The following is a 17,697-nucleotide window of genomic DNA, read 5'->3' on the forward strand; positions in this document are numbered from 1 at the left end:
GATGTTTGCTGAATTTCATCAACACTGTCATGATTTAAGAGAACGCTTGTGTATCATGAGATTTGACTGTTCCTTTTTTCTCCATGCTACTACAATCTCATAAGTAAGTTGCAGGTGGTGTGGGGGTGCATTCTGTCACAGGGAGAGTACAGGGGGCTTGTTCCCTTCAATCATGCAGAAAAAAGTACTTCTCAATTTCATTAATCACTGTCATGGATAAAGGGAACAATTCTTTATCATGAGATTATATTATCCTCCATGTTACTGCAATTTTAGATTTAGTATATATGCACACATATATATATAATATATATATATATATATATATATATTTATATATATATATATATATATATATGTATATATTTATATATATATATATATATATATATATAGCTCCTCTTCAAAACATCTAAATCTCTTAACATCGAATCTCAAAACACTGAGACCATGACATCAAAAACCCAAAACACCTAAAACTCATAACATTGAATTTCATAACATTAAAAATGTATAACATCGAGTAGTATATCACACTGTACGTGTTTTTAGGCCATACAAGTAAGTGATTTAGACATTATGTGTGCATTCTTTATGGTGATTGCACTACAGTGGGGTTAGGAAATTAACTTTTTCCAACTGTAGTGCGATCTTGGAGTTGGTATATATAATTTACGGGGAAGGGGGCAGAGCCTCCCACATGGGAGGTGCAGGGGGGGTAGAAAAAGTGTGTTTGTTCGTTTGGTGTTATAGGTGGAGGGGATGTTATTTACATGTGCTTTATAGTTTTCGATGTTGTGATGCAAAGTTTCAGTGCTCTGAGTTTTCAATGTTTTGGGTTTTCGATGTTATGCTCTCAGTGTTTTGAGATTCGATGTTATAAGATTTAGATGTTTTGAAGGGGAACCATATATATATATATATATATATATATATATATATATATATATGCATGTATATAAGGTATAGGTGTGTGGGGTTGCAGTCTTCCACATGGAGGATGTAGGGGGCTTGTTCTTTGCATTTACAGATTGTAAATTTAGCTGAAAACTCAAAATGTTATTGCTTTTGCTTCTTGATTAGCTAACAGATCAGTATTGTCAACAACTTATACTTTATGAACTAGTGATCAACATGTTAGATGTTGACAGATGTGTGTTTTTTATATGCATCAGTTCTTTAACAAAGCTTAGCATCACAGCATGTAAAGTTTAAATGTCAGACTAAGCAGAACACAGCAAAAACCTGAATAAGTAGAAGTGCACCTTCTGCACCCCATTGGCAGGACTCTTCCCCCAAATCTACTCTAATTATATGCCCTATCTGTGAAGTTGCAGTGCTTCAAACTAAAAGGAGTACTTGGTTTTATACCACTGTTGAGGTCATGCTGCATCAGAGTAAAGGGAATACCTGGTGTATCTATCAAAACCAGGTACTTCCTATAAGAACAAGTATTTTATGTACCTGAAGGTGCATCTTTGGAGTTATATTTAGATAGCAGGGATGTGTGGGGTGCAGCATCTCCTATAAAAAATACAGGTATTAAGGTTTAAACTTTAATACCTAAATTATAATATTTCCATACTTATGTTTTAGATTTGACATTTGACGTGTTTAGTTATCTCATAGCTTGCCATCAGTCGATTATACTCTGTCTTCATAGCAGCAGCACTGAAATTTCCTTTTTATGATTTATTATAGGTGACTCAAACTGAACTAGAAAAATTAAAGCAGCAGTACCGTCAGCAGGCAAAGGATACATTGCAAGCAAAGCGCAAGTACCTGGAAGCAAGCAAAGGTGAGTACACTGTTGCAGTATGTAGAAAACATAAATTTGCTGTCAATGTCTAACTTACTAAGGATTTTCTCACATAATATGAGCAGCAGGACAAAGAATACCTTGTAAATCATGGCCATCTGAGCAACCTTCTGGCTAGCTGTTCTGTCTTTTGTAGGTTTTCAGTTGTTTACTTAGAGGAACACATTTACTGAATTTCAGTAAGCATAACCAGGCTTAGGCCAGATCTGCAGCCTTTCACAGTACTTGCAAGTACACACATGTACTTGCAATAAACAGACAGGCAAATGCTTTCCACCTACACTGTATAGACGAGCAAGCATGTCTACTGTTGGATGGCTGCCTGTTGTTGAGTCTTCCGTGTTGTCTCCACTGCTGCCTTCACTGAAACACATTTAGATGACTTTTAAACAGAGGTGTATCTTACCTGTCCCTTTTAGTGCTAAACATGTAGGAAAAATCCTGAGGAAAAAAAAAGTGTAACATACCAGTTTGGTAAACAAAGTCTGCTATAGAAACAGCAACAGTTACTCGGTTTACTTGTGTCTTTAGCTTTGTGATAATCCATGAACTGTACATCCTTTAGGCTAGTTTGACTTATGGACTTGAACTCCTATAGCTGATTGACCTAAAATTCAGAGTAATAACAAGTTAAATGCGTACATAATCCATTTATATTACAGACAGAGTTTATACAGATAATTGCCACTCTTAAACACACATTTTTACTTCATTTATCAAAATACCTCAGTTTTCTTTCTAGCGATCTGAATAACAGTCAGGAATTCTGCTCCATTCATAATGTTTTTATTTAACAAAAGCATCATTATCATGCCTTTTTTGCAAATATTGCAAATTCATCAATGATGGCCCCTTTGTCACTGTTGAAAATTACGACAAAAGCTTAACTTGTCCAGGGATCTGTAATTGTGTACAAGGATGGTTGTGTACTTAGCTACATGCACCTCTTGTCCTGGATTCTATATAGGAAAAACTACCAGGACACTTAAGGAGCAAATATATGAACATAACTATGAGATTAAGAAATGTAAACTTTCCAATGCACTATATAAACATACCCTATAATGTTCAAATTACAAAAGATTTATATTTTTTATTATTGGCAGAGTTTTTACAACAAATAGAGGTAAAAATCAGGGGCGGCTCATGCTATAGGACTGCAGGACTGCAGCCCCCCACCTGTAGAAGGAAAGAAGAAAAGAAATAAAAAATAAAATAAATAAAAAAATCGCGAGTCCCGGAACTCCACGCATGTGTGCTTGGAGTTCCTGGTACTCACAGAACTCCAGACTGCTGTGTTAGGCACTCCAGATAGGGGAGAAAGGCATCTCTGCCCTACAGCCCAGAAGTCTGTGCGGTGACAGCCGCACAGAATGGAAGGACACCAGACTGCATCGCCCGCAGACTGGAGCCTGCAGCCTACTCTCATGGAGCCAGGAAACCAGTCGTTAGTTTGCATGGGCGGGCTAAGGAAACCAGCCATTGATTCAGGGCTGCTGCTGTGACCAGATTAAGGTGTGTGAATCCAGGGCTGCTGCGGATTATTTAAGTCAGGTAAGGTTGATTCAGGACTGCAGGCAGGCTATGGAGTGTGTGTGTGTGTGTGTGTGTGTGTGTGTGTGTGTGTGTGTGTGTGTGTGTGTGTGTGTGTGTGTGTGTGTGTGTGTGTGTGCGTTTGTGTGTGTGTGTGTGTGTGTGTGTGTGTGTGTGTGTGTGTGTGTGAAAAATGCCCCAGTTGCTATATACTGGTGGCTAGAGAACACATGGTGGTGGATAGAGAGTACTCTGGCTTGAACCCTGTACCTTAGGTGCAGGTGGCAAGGGTCTGAATTCCCTACGCACCACCATTTGTAAACAGTTTGCAGATTTTTGCCTCATATTTGTTCTGTTCCTCATAAAATCTGTGGTTTCTGTATGTTTGTTTTAACTTACAAAGTCAGTAGTGCAGTGGTGCACTGGTAGCATTGTTGCCTAACAGCTACAGATTCTCTGATTTGATTCTTGGCTGTGGTGCCTTCTGTGTGGAGTCTGCATATCCTCTTATCTTACAAAGACATGTGTCTGGAGTGTCTGTCCCTGCTCTGCTGAAAATTGGATTTTGTTCCAAGTCAGACTTTCCTGGTTAACAAATGTTAAATAAAAATAATAGACATTTGAATTTTAGACTTCATATTCTTCAGAAAATACATGGTAACACAAAACCTTTTTTTCCAGCAATTTTTTAAGTTTATAACATGGATATTTGAAATTTGTCCCTATTTTTGGGACTGTATTCCTCCATTATTGGCTTCATCCAGTCTTTTTGTGCTAAGGTTGAGAGCTATGATGAGAACTGAATTCACTGAATATGTTTGGGGGCTGTTTTCCCCTATTACTGGCTTTGTCTACGTATATTTTGCTATGAGGTTGAGAGCTATGGTGAGAACTGAATTCACTAACTGGTAGCCATTTAAGTTTCAATCTTCCTCTCTTTCATAAAACAGCTGATTTGGCATAGTGGTATGTTGCTCTGACTGTTTTGCACAGGGTCCCCTGGGTTTAAGACTTGGCAGTGAAATTTATGGTGGTAACACAGCATTTTGTTCTAGCAACTTTCCAACATTATACAAGCAATGTTTAAAATGTGTCCCTGGTTTTTGAGCTTTTGTCCCCCCCCCAATAAATTTTGCCTTTTTCCAGATTTCTTGTGCTGCAAAGTTCAGAGATACAGCTGAGTGTCGAGTAGATTTTTACAAGGAGCTGAGAACTGCAGGGGAACAAAAGTTTAATGCTGCTTATGCTGAGTCTGCTTGCATTGTTAATAGCACAACAAGTAGTGTACTTGCTTTTGATGCAGAAGGGTGTGGTTCTACTCCACAGTAGGTAGATGCATTGCTGATACTGTACTGCCTTGTAAAGGAGGTGGATGCTGCAGTCCTTTTTAGCGAAGATACGTAGTAACTATGAACCTATCAGTTTGCCATCCATTCCCTATTGCGATATTACTAGCTTATCATTTTTTTAATGCAACATAGGCAATTTATTCCTCAAGGGCAACAGGCACTTTATTTGTAGATGAAACAGTGACATATAAAGTTGTTTGCTAGCAGCAACCTCTTCATTAGTTACAGATTTCTTTAATTTGGAATTATTTAGATGGCTTTTACTTTTTCAGAGATTGTGCATATTTACTGATACTGGTGGACTGTAGAAGCTTGAGTAGACTTTTAAGATGGAAATGTTCTGAATTGGGCAGTTTTGTCATTATTGGTGCAGGCATTTTGTTTAATTGTTTACTGGAAAAATGTTCAAAACAATAAATTTAAAATGCCATCTAACAACTGTACTGTATTGTACAAGGAATATAATTTAATACAGTCAGGAAGGTGTATCAAAGAGGATGTGTATATTTCGTGTTCAAGGGGCCTATGATTTGAAAACAGCCCAAAGTTAATCTTTGTCTGCCACTAGCAAAATGTATTTTCTTTGAATGTGGGTTTCAGTGCTGTTTCAATTAATGTGAGTTTCAAGGGCAGAAAAGTTTTAATGCTGTCTATTTTCATTGTGAGACTACATTGCTTTGTTTAGCAGATATCTATTAGGGTTTGTGCTGTAAAATGCAAAATAAAACTTTCAAATGAAATCCAGATCATCGCAGAAGTAAAGCAGTATGCACATTACAATGTTTATGGTAAATGGGGCGAAATAACCAAGGAATGGGACATTGGAATGGCTGCAGGGGGGAGGATTCGACCATGAGTTTGTGAGGGGGGAAGGGCAGCAAACTCAGACAGCCCGGCTGAACTATACCTCTCAACTGTCCAGATTTTTGCAGAATGAATAGATTTTTGCTTCTTATTTTTGGTTTGTTCCTCATAAAATTTGTGGTTTTCTGGCATATCATTTAGGAATGAAGTCACTAAATAATGACAGACATTGGGTTTCAGGCTTCATAACCTTCAGAAAAATGCATGCTAAATCAAGACCTGTTATTTTATCAACTGTCTTAAGTTTATACAAGAGCAATTTTTAGTACTGTTTGTATGTTCCCCCAATATATTTGGCCTTGTCCAGATTTCCTGCATTAAGAAGTTGAGCGGTATGAGCAAATAAATCACTTTATAGAATTAGGAATATCCAAACCTCTCAACCGTCCCCAGTTTTGGCTCAAAATGTTGCTCTCCCCCTAATAACCCCTCCGCAAAATGGCAATTATTGGAAGAAAATGTGGAGGGTTTACAATTATAAGTAACTGTAATGATCAGAGTTATAGCTTGCTTTTATTTTCAGAAATGCATGTAGATGCTCTTATTTTGTCAGCTGCTCAAATTAACAGTATTAATATTAAAAAGGTGTCCCTTCTTTGACAGGTTCCCAGCTGTATTGTGTGGCAATTTTATATTTTTGCATCACAGTTTTGGTCTGTTTTTTCATCTGGCATATTTGTGGCAAATCATTAAATATTGAAGTTAGAAAATAATGGCAGACATTTGAGTTTCAGATTTCACACCCTTCAGAAAATTCATACTAATGCAAGACCTACTACTATTCTATTATCTTTCTAAGTTTATAAGAGCAATATTTAAAAAGTGTCCTTATTTTTGGGCCTGTGTCCCACTTCTATGTATGGCTTTGTACAGATTTCTTGCTCTGAGGTTGAGAGGTATGAGTGTCAGAGCCATCACCATCAGCCAGAGACATTTCAAATAGTGACATACTTGTTACACCCCACTCCCCATTGTAGTGGCTCTGGATGTTTCCAAGCAAAGCAAGGAGCAGTTATGCAGTTAAGTATGCAGAGTATTCCCCCATCCAAGGTAGACCACAAGTACGGCCATGACTTTTCATCTGTCTTTGATTTTGCAGAATGTTCTGGTTTTCTGTCATATTTTTATACTGTTGATTTATGCTTCTTATTATTCAGAAAATGCATGCTGTTGCAGTGCCCTGTTGCTATGCGTTTAAGTAGCAATGCTTTAATGACCATCAGGTAAGCTTGTTAGAGATTGTAAGATGCAAGTAAGCTTTAATAAGCACACTGTTAAAGAATTACCAACATTGAAAGCCTTTTCATTGTTGCCATGCAGAGAATATTTACATAACTAGATAACGTATAAGCCTTGGGTATCGAAATGCATATGACAGTATTTGTAATAAAGGACAGGATTACAGTATTTTCAGAAGCTCTTTACATTTGTTGGAGACTTGCAGTCATCTTTGCAGGATTTACCCGTAAACTAAACAGAATGCCAATCTATCGTGTGGTCCATAACTTGTGCAGTAATCCTTTAAGCAATTTATATTGAGCTTGTTTCTTGTTTGCTGTTAATTTTTTACTTTGATCATGTCTTCCCCATGAAACAAGTAGATAGTTGTTGTCAGGCAGCAGGTCTTTTTTAGATAAGAAACATTTTTACAAGTGGGGGTATCACAGAGATTGCTACTTTCAGCATGTTACTTGGTAATTTTATAAAGCTGAATATAAATTATAATTAGAACTGCAGTGCAAGGAGAAGTGGCTTGAGTTGAGGGATGCTTGTTTTTTTTTATACTTGATTTTGACTGGCATTCCAGTAATGTATTTAAAAGTAATTTATTTTTTCATGCCTCACAACCTTTGTGTTTCCATCTAGATATTAAGTAAGTTGTCATGTAGCCAATGCATTGAAATATTTTTTCTTCTGCACTTCATTTTGTCTTGATTGGACTCTCGTAATGATGGTTTGGCACCCAGGGCAGCGTATTTAATTAAAGTTCCAGTTGTTGTGGTTTTGAGCATAGATCCACCCCTTTCTAGCTGGCCACACCCCTTCCCATTGGTCCCACCCACTCAGACTCCCTTTAATGTGAAAGTCACCAGCCGCCACTGGTGAAATCAGTGAGTTACTGCTTGAGCAGAAAGAACTTTCTTGGCAGATACATTTAGATGCTATGAGAAAACTAGGACTTAATGAGAAATTGTCTTTGAACTGTATTCTTAGAAGTAGAGCTGAAAGATTGTAGTAACAAAACTTTTTTCTTTGAAAATTTTTTGAAGTATTTTAATGTATTTAAGTATTTGTTACTGATTAATGAACAACACATTTTACTAGTTCTGCTTGCTGGCAGCTAACAGTGTAACATGAAACAATCAGCTTCAACAAATTTATCTGAATTCTGATTGGTCATGTACTAATTATTAGAAGGTGTATTTTTATCTTGAACACAACTTGCAGTTTTTATCTCTGGTGATGCCTTTAGGTGGAAGGTGAAAGCATTAAGATACTGTGTATTTAATACATTCTCTTGTTTTTATTGGCTAGTTGGTCCTTCTCCATCTATTTTTAGTGTATTTGTGAACAGTTTGCCTCTTCTGGAGTGGTGTTTTGCTGGAGGAGTTTAGGTGAATGACTGGTTTTACAACTATTTTCAGCAACCACAGTGAGATTACCCCAGAACCATTTGTCCCCTAACTCACTCAACATCTTGTGAGCCTGCTTTTTTCCCTGATTTAATTTTCCTTTGTGCTGTTCTTATTTCTTCCAGAGTAGATTCTTCCTCTTTCTCTTTCATTTTAGGATGTGCATGGAGCACTATAGCTTTTGTGGAGTTTTCTTCATTTAGAAGCTGCTAGAAGTGCTCCTATCATCTGCCTTTGATGTCCTGTGGACTAATGAGCAGATTTCTGACATCCCGTACGAAAGATGTTTCGATGACTATCTGGTACTTGCGTATAATTGCAACCAGATTCCGAACAGGACAAGCGGCTCATTTCCAAAAGATCTATTCACCGATCATACTCAGCTTATTTTCTGTTCGAGACATGGATGGCCATAAATTTCGAGAGGAGAATGTTAGCATCCATGTCAGTAGCACATAATGTAGGTTTATGATCGAGGAGATGATCATAGTTTTATGTACTACGTGAAGCTTTATGTGCTTCATGTACTTCTACGTACGGGATAATTTCAAAGGTTTTCTCAGCTTTCAAAACCATAACACTTAACAGATGGTGTCACAAGGGCAGTATAATGTGGGGGGTTTCCAATAAAGTACTGAGGAGTGAAGTGACTAAATAATACCTTACAATTTCAGAGTTCGTATCCTTCAGAAAACACATGCGAAAACAAATCCTGTTATTGTAGTAAGTTTGTAAGTGTATTACAGCAGCCTAAGGACATGTTAACGGAATTGACAGCAGTTAGAAACCATTTTTTCTTCTGCTGCTGTCACTTGCTGTTTAGGACAGGCAGATTTTATTGACTATTGTGGGACCTGACCATAACTTTCATACGAGGTGCTTAACATTTCCTAAGGTGGGATTACGAAATTCTGACAGTTAATTCGCCGAAGTATGGTAGTTTGCCTCCTGGTTGTGATTGTCATACTGCTGAATTTCACTAGTGGAAAAGTGTTCAACAACTCACTGTGTTGGCTGAGAAGGTTCAGAAACCTCTTTAAATACCTACCATAGACTTGCATAGATTTGAATTCTGTGTTGTCCTGTTCAGAATCTGATTGCGATAATATGTAAGTACCCTATCTTCATTAACTTTCTTTTTTTCCTTGCAACCTAATAGTGTCTGTTTGTACCATCTGCTGAGTCACTTTTCAGAAGCTGATAGAGTTTCTTTAACACCTTGTCCTTTACCATTGTAACTTTTCTTTTAGGCTGTTAGTTAGCCGTCCAATATTTCTTCTTAGCTTGCTCTATCTTGTCTATCTCCGACTGTTTTCAGCACTCCTCCTTTCTATTTATAACTTCCTGGACTTCTACATTCCACCACCAGCTTTCTTAATGTACTTTATTTCTATACCTTGCTAAGCCTCATATCGGGTTTATAGTCTCCACACATGCTGTTTTGAGGCACTTCCATACTTCTTCACCTCTATTTAGTCCCTCCTGTTCGTGTGGTGTTTGAGTCCTAAGTATTTACTTGAATTCTTGTGCTTTCACATCAGTCAATGTCTAGATCTTCAAATTAGTCACTTTAACCTTAGATGTATCAAGATAATTGTGTTCATCCATGGTTTATGCTGGGGAGGGCCAAGTGTTTCACTGGGGATGTCTTTGCAGTCTGTGATTGTACTCCAGTGCCCTTTCCTTACTAGTATGAAGCCTGCCGAGTTGCTTGTTGACCACTCTTGTATATGATTTTGTGATTGTCTGTCTTGGGGAGTATGTGTTGAGCACCATCAAACTATTTGCTAGACAGAAGTCAAAAATGGCTTCACTTGCTTTATTCCTGTTGCTCCACCCACATGAACTCAGGTAGTCCTCATATCCTGTTCTAGCTGTCCCAATATGAGCATTTAGATCCACATTATCAATGTCAACTGATTTTTGTCCTGCTCTATCTGGTAGGTCCTACAACTGCCGCCTAATGTATACTTTTCCTTGTCATCACATAACTGTGGTGCATAGGCTGAGATTATGAATACTGCCGTATCTTTACATTTTCATCTTGGCTGTGCATAACTTGAAAGTCCTGGCCATCGAAGCCTCTGCCCCAGAATGTGATAACAAACATTTTGTGCAGAAAGTACAGTTGCGTAAAATCTTATCATAATAACACATGTCCTTCTCTTCACTGTTGCAGTATTCTTGAAAGAAGGGATTCACGGGCAGCCCATCACTCAGCCAGTATTGAAAAGCTTGAAATGATCTTGTTTGTGCAGTATGCCCTATTTATGCTCCTCACACAGAACATAGGGCATTAAAGAGTCATACAGACACAACTACCCAGAACTAAACTGCCACAGGAGACAATAATCCTCATATGACAAAGGAGTCTGTGCACATCCAGAAGGAAAAAAGGCAGAATAAAGAAGAGTAGGGTTGGAGGGAGGGAGCAAATACTGCAACAGTGAAGAGAAGGACATATACTGTTATGGTAAGATTTTACATAACTGTATTATGTCCTTCTAGATCACTGTTGCAGGATACTTGAAAAAACAGAGAGTACAAAATCTCAAAAAACAGAATGGGAGGTGGAAGGCTGAGAAGAGCCATCAACAAACCCACATAAAATGGTTTCAGCAAAATCTGCTCTGGCCCTAGAAACTATATCCAACTTATAATGCTTAGTAAAGATATTCACTGAAGACGAAGTAGCAGCTTCAATGATGGAATTGGTGTTCATCCCCCTGAAGATGGCACCAGAAGAGGCAACAGCTGTAGTAGAATGAGCACTAACAGAAGCAGACAATGACTTGCCATGAAAAGAATAACAGAAAGAAATTGCCTTAGATATCCAAGAGGAGATGGTTTGAGATGGTTTGCTTAGAAACGGCCAACTCCAAAGACCTGGGATGGAAGGAAACAAAATCTGATCAGACTCATGAATAATCCTACTTTTATCCAAATAGTACCTGAGCTGTCTGTGCAAATCTAAGGTATGCAGGACCCTCTTGTAGCAGACTGAGGAAAAGGGAAAAAAGAAGTGAGTTGCACCAACTGATTTAAGGATAACTCATTTACCACCTTGAGCATAAAAGAAGGATGCCTTGCCCCTGTGAAAAACCTAAAAGGAGGAATGGCCATAAGGTCCTGGAGCTCAGGAACCCTCTGAGAAGAATAAATAGCCAGCAACAAAACAGTCTTCCAACAATGTTGCAAAGAATCAGAAACTGCAGGCTCAAAAGGAGCTCAAGTCAATTTTTCCAAAACAAAATTAAGGTCCCAAGGAGGAGTAGGTTTTCTTGTAAGCCTAATACACAGGATGCTTTTAAGAAATTGTTTGGCCTCAAAACAAGAAGTCTAAGGAAGAGTCCAGGGCAGATGAGCAGAAATGGCTGACAAATGGGCTTTCACAGGAGAATAGGCCAAGTCAGACTAGATCAGCTCACACAAATGAGAGGATGAGAGGGACCCCAACTGAAACAGGGTCCTGGTTACGAGTATGGCACCAAACCGGAAATCTCTTCCATTTAGACTTATTTCCTGGTTGAGGGGTTCCTTGCCTCCGGTAGAACCTTTAGCATATCCCCAGAAATGAGGTACCGAAAAGGGATCAAAATCCAATCACCCACAATGTCAGTTGCAGAGTGGCTAAAAGGGGATGGATGAGAGACCTCTTGTCCTGTGTGAGGAGATCCAACCAATGAGGTAACTTGTGATTGCCCCTGGCCAGATGCATTAAGAGGGGGAACCATTGCTGTCTTGGCCAAAAGGGAGTCACTAGCAAGATTTTGGGGGAGTCCAGCTGAATTGTCTGCAGGACTGTTGGAAGCAGAGTAAGAGGGAAAGCATAAAGAAACCTCGTCTTCCATGGAAAGGATAGGGCATCCATCTTCCAGGCCAGATGGCATGACACTTTGGAACAGAAGAGAGGAAGCTGCCTGTTCAGAATGGAGCCAAAAAGATCTATCTGAAGAATACCCCACAGATGGACAATGTCCAGAAACATGTCTCTGTGAAGCATACATTTGTGAGCCTGTGTTTTGGACCTGTTCAGGGAGTCTGCCACAAGATTGCACTCTGAAGGAATGTACACAGCCTGAAGAGGTGTCTGATAACTGAGAGACACTTTCCAAGCTTGAAGCACCATCCTACAGAGAAGATAAGATTTCATGCCCCCCCCTTGTTTTTTGACATACCACATCACTGTGTAGTGTTGTCTGTGTACACCTTCAAGGGACCCGGAGAGAACATGGGGTGAAAAGTCTGAAGGCCCAGAATCAGAGCCCTCATCTTTTTGATGTTGATATGGTCTGATTTCTTATGGGGAGGCCAAAGACCCTGAATTTTCAGGTGTCCAAAAGATGCCCCCCACCCTATGTCTGAGGTATCAGTTTATTGAATATCTGTTCTGCGAATAGCCATTCGTCAAACTCCTATTTATCGAAGCAGCTCTTCATCGAACAGCAAATTTTAACTAGGGAAAAACAGCAGTTGGCCAACCAAACCACCATAAAAAAAACACAAAATTTAAAAACTTCCAAGGTGGGTGGCTACTCCCGCACACCCCCCAATGTGTCAGGCTGCACCCCCACACCCCCATAACTAAATATACCAACTATGAGATCACACTGCAGTGGGGGAAAAGGCAAATTCCAGATGGTGGACAACCGCTGATTCGCCCTGGTTAAAATTCACTGTTCGATGAAGAGCGGCTTCGATAAATAGGAGGTCAATGTATGGTGGTTCACTGAATTGCTATTCGATAAAGTGATATAAACCTGTCTAAAGCATCAGTGAACAGCTCCTGAGAAGGAACTGAGGATGAAAGGGCCAGCCTGGGTTGAGAGTGAATTGTCGAATCCACCACTCAAATTCCTTATTGAGACTGGGAAGGAGAGGGACACTGAAAGTCAGAGGGTGATAATGCTGCAGCCAAACCAACTTGAGGTACCATTGAAGGTTCCACATATGCAGTCTAGCAAGAGGAAGCATTAGAATAGAAGAGGCCATGATGTCAGCAAAAGACGTTCTGCATATGTTCTGTGTGAGGAGCATAAACAGGATGTAAGGTGCAAACAAAATCCTTTCAAGCTTTTCAATACTAGCCGAGCAATGGGCTTCCAGGGACGGGACATCCCTTCCTTCAAGAATACTTCAACAGTGATATGGAAGAAAGATACCTAGACAGTTCCAATAGTAGTAGGAGTAATGGGTCTTATAAAGAATCTACATTCCTTTTTAGGTATGTTACCAATACATGTAACTCCATACGAATTGCAGAAGGAGTCATTACTGGGCACACTGCAGGTGCTGCGAATAGCACTTCTGGCTGACATCAGAGATTGAAACAATACTAATTTCATGACTTTAATCATACTTTGACTTAGGAATGGGGTCCATTTCTGTCATGGTATTACAAACCCAAAAGATTTGGAGAAATAAAAAAAAAAGGACATCTGTTGTTTAGGCTCGCCCTTTCCCTGATGGCATTGTACAAATAGGGGTTTCTGAGAAAGAAAATATCCTTTTGGATGCCTTCCTTCAACCAGGGCAGGGGTTACAAAAGAATTGCTGACTCAGTGAAATTTTTTTCATTTTTTTTAATCTTCTCTTCTGTTAAGAGTGGCTTGTTTTCAGTGTATATAGCCCGGTGTCATACAGTTTTATAAATCACACCACTAGGCCTGTAATGTATATTGAGGCTATAAAGAAAAACTTGCCAAGGCCTCCTAGAATACACTGTATAAGATCCCAGCCCCCACTACACAAGGCAACACCTAATGCAAATCCACACATTTCATCCAAGAGTCACCAGGAAAACAAGTCCATAAGACCCACTGCTTCCACACAGGGATATGTGTTAGTCAAAAGTGGACTCCACACTCACCAGACTGCTCCAGAACAGGTTAACTGACACATGAGGGAGCTTGAGGTTAAATTGGGTAAAGTATGGGAAACAAAAGTTTTTAGTAAGCAAGTGGAACAAGTTGGAGCTGATTAGGGTGGCCAGAAAAGAGGGGGGTATTGATTAGAAAATTAAATTGACATGGGGGTCAGTAAGCAGCGCACAATGATTAGTGTAACCAGGAAAACATCATTTAATAACATTTTTGGTGTACATAATTTCTTACTGTTCTTTTACAGACTATTTGTATTTGTTTACTGAGTATAACAGATATACTGTACAAGCGAGGTAGTGGTCCAGAGTTTGGATAGCGAATATAAAGTGTTGAATCATAAGGGTATTACACACACATCACCAGTAAAAATACTTGGTATATATTAATAATAAGCAGGAAGAGAGTGTATGTTCATTAATTGTATTTGCTTAGCTGGGAGCACAGTGAGCTGGATCACAAAGAGGCGGGTGTATATTAAAGGCTTGATAGAACATGAATAATGACTGACATGTTGGTAGTTACTGAATAATTTGGGGGGTTTGAGAAAACTTGAATGTGACTATGTAAACACCAGCTGTGATGAAGCTGCTCAAAGTTTGGCATATTTTACCAGAGGTCCAGAGTGATTCTGTTTTAATCCAAGGCATCCAAGACAAAAATCAAGAAAATAAGTATATTTCATGTTTCTGTTGCACTTTTTAAACTGTATTGTGTCTGATTACTGCATCATTTCTGCCCATTTACTGTTGTGACTATATTTTTCTTCTGCACTTGTTTTCAACACTAAATCAGCCATCTTACATTAAGAGGGGCTCCCCTACACCCTTGTGGCAGAAGAATGTAGCTTCAGCCTTGTCCAAGCTGGGGATTGCCGGAAGAAGGTTCATTGTGTGCTTTCCTATTGGTAGTTTAGCTTAAAAGTGTTACCGGTGCCCTGTATTGATGCAAACGCCTTGAAACACAATTTTCCCTAGACATCTGTCTGTGGGACGCTCACAAGCTTCCCTGTTACACTACAGTCAACTCAGTTGCACTGAGCAGCGTTGCCACACATATCATCCACAGCCTTCAGTTAAATAACCTTTGTTAGTCCTAGCACAAAAACTGGTCAAACTATCCATTTCCCTTCCAATTAGCACATATGGTGGAAACCTGGTATAACAGATGGGCAGTTTTCCATCATTTCTCCATCCAGCCTAACTGACATGGGAATTCTGAGGTAGTGTAGAAATTGCCTCATGTACAGACTGACAACCACTTACTCCTGCAACAAACAAATACCCTGTGTGAGAGATACACATTATGAAACTGGAACCACTTCTCTCACTTAACAACAAACTGGACACCAAACAGGTTGTCAGTACACACCCTTCACCTCTCACACATAATAAAGACATGACACACAGACCCACATACATGTAAGTACTCACTAGAAGTCTACCAAAAGATCAGAGACCTCCCAAAAGTAAACAACATGTAGACACTGCTATGCAAATAGAAACCACAAAACATACTATCACATACAACCGTGTCTCAGGAAATAAGCCCCTAAGGCAAAACACCTCTAAACCTAATGTTCTAGTCATAGACAATTCCATAATAAGACATACAGATGTTCCTCTTGCCAGGCTGGACAAGAAGAAGGTCATGGTCAGCTGCCTGTCAGGTGCCAGGATCCGTCAAACCACGCATGCACTCAAGTCACTCAATGATAAGTACCGTTATGATTCTGCCATAGTTCATGTTGGGATGAATGACTTCAGACGTACATCTCTGGGCTATATGAAGGAAGACGTGACTGAGCTCTCAGATTATGTGTCCCAGGCAGGTAAGACCCTAGCCCTAATCAGCATTCTACCTTCACCCAAGATGATGCCACAATATAAACAAAAAAATGATCGACTTCAACAATTGGCTTAGCTTCTGGTGTCATTCCAGGGGGGATCCAGTATCTGTCAGCCTGGGTCTACATGGTCAACAGGCCATGCTGCTTGCCAGAGATGGTCTGCACCTGTCTCCTCTAGTCTTTTGGATAGTGGCAAAGGTGCTTGCCTCCTCCATAGTGCCTTTTTTAAGGCCATGTAGAAACAACAGCATTTCCAATGTAACAAGATCCACTCAAGGCAAACTCAAGGTTTTGCTGCTTAATGCTAGGAGTCTAAACATGAAGCTGGCCTCCCAGGAAGCACTCCTCACCTTGGAATATGCTGATGTCTGTGCAGTCACTGAGACATTGTTCAAGGCTGCAGAGAGCACCCCGGCCCTCCAAGGCTACAATGGCTTCCACACATTCAGACCTCAAAATGAGTATGAAAGAACCAAAGACGGAGGTTTATCCATCTTCATTAAAGCCACGTACACCTCAAGACTGGTCAAACAGTATGACTTTTTTGAACTACTCCATGTTCAACTAACTATAGGAAAAGTACCCTACCACATCATTGCCAGCAATAGGTCCTCCTCCATGTACCAAGAAAAGCACACCGCCTAACTGGACTTACTGGAATCACTTGCCATACAGCCCAACATCTTAATCATGGGTGATTTCAACTATCCTTCCATCAACTGGATGACATACACAAGCACAAACATGCTTTCCCAGAGATTCCTAGACTTTGTCAATTCAAATGCTCTGGAACAGATAGTCTGCACCCCCACAAGTGCTGAAATGTCCTAGACGTAGTACTCACCAACATGGGGAATCACTGTACTCCTTCCTGCATGATGCCTTCCCTGGTAAGATCAGACCATAAAACTGTCTCGTTTGAAGTAAATATTGGGTCTGACACCCCCACAGGAGCTAAAAATTTTTTCCAAAGTTTTATACCCCCCCCCCTGCATTCACAGACAACAGCGACGCCTATGCAAAAGTGAACTCAGATGCACTGTATAAACATCTAAGCTACTGCATAGACTCTTCTATACCTGACCAGATCAAAACCATGAAAAAATAAGCCACCCTGATGGACCTCAAGTATAAACAGGTTATACTACAAGAGGAAGAAACTGATGTCTAAGCATAAGAGGGAACTGATGCATCAAAGGAAGAATTCCCACTGCAGCTTGAAAATGCAAATCAGAAATTTTGTAAAATCCTGTAAAGTTAATTATGAAGCTAAAATAGCATCTCTAGCTAAGGATAATCAAAAGGCATTTTTTAACTATTTCCGTAATCTAAAAACGAATGCCCAGCTATGTGCCAAACTGGTAGTAGATGGTACCACTTATACTGCACTGGAGGAAATTGCCAACCTGCTAGCTGACAGATTTGGCACAAACTTAACCCCCCTGGCCCCACCGGCCATACCCCAAAACATATCTGACACCAGTCCTCTGCCTAGTATCTCTGGAGATCAGGTCATATGTGTACTTTCCAAGGCTAAAAACATGGCATCAGTGGGACTAGATAACATCTCAGGTTGATTACTAAGCAATCTAAAATAGGACCTAGTGGACTTAGCATTCTCTTTAATCATAGACTGAGAAATGGCTTTGTTCCAGCTGGAGTGGAGAGCAGCAACAGTAATCTCCTTGCACAAAGGGGGGCCCTTAACCAACCCTGGAAACTACAGACCCATAAGTCTAATCAGTCTCATCTGCAAGGCCATGGAAAGAAT

At 39.8% G+C, this 17,697-nt stretch overlaps 1 protein-coding gene across 2 annotated transcripts in view; it reads left to right on the plus strand.

Annotated features, from left to right (window-relative positions):
- FES (FES proto-oncogene, tyrosine kinase) overlaps positions 1–17,697 on the plus strand; it is a 1,834,337-nt gene that overhangs the window by 1,024,234 nt on the left and 792,406 nt on the right. For both annotated transcript variants that reach the window (XM_044078263.1, XM_044078264.1), the window contains exon 5: positions 1,702–1,798. In XM_044078263.1, coding sequence (XP_043934198.1) covers positions 1,702–1,798 — 97 coding nt within the window. The remainder of the gene's footprint in view (positions 1–1,701; positions 1,799–17,697) is intronic.

The sequence above is a fragment of the Protopterus annectens genome, chromosome 7.part0 (genome assembly GCF_019279795.1).
Source record: "Protopterus annectens isolate FY-2018-M chromosome 7.part0, PAN1.0, whole genome shotgun sequence".
Lineage (NCBI taxonomy): Eukaryota > Metazoa > Chordata > Ceratodontiformes > Protopteridae > Protopterus > Protopterus annectens.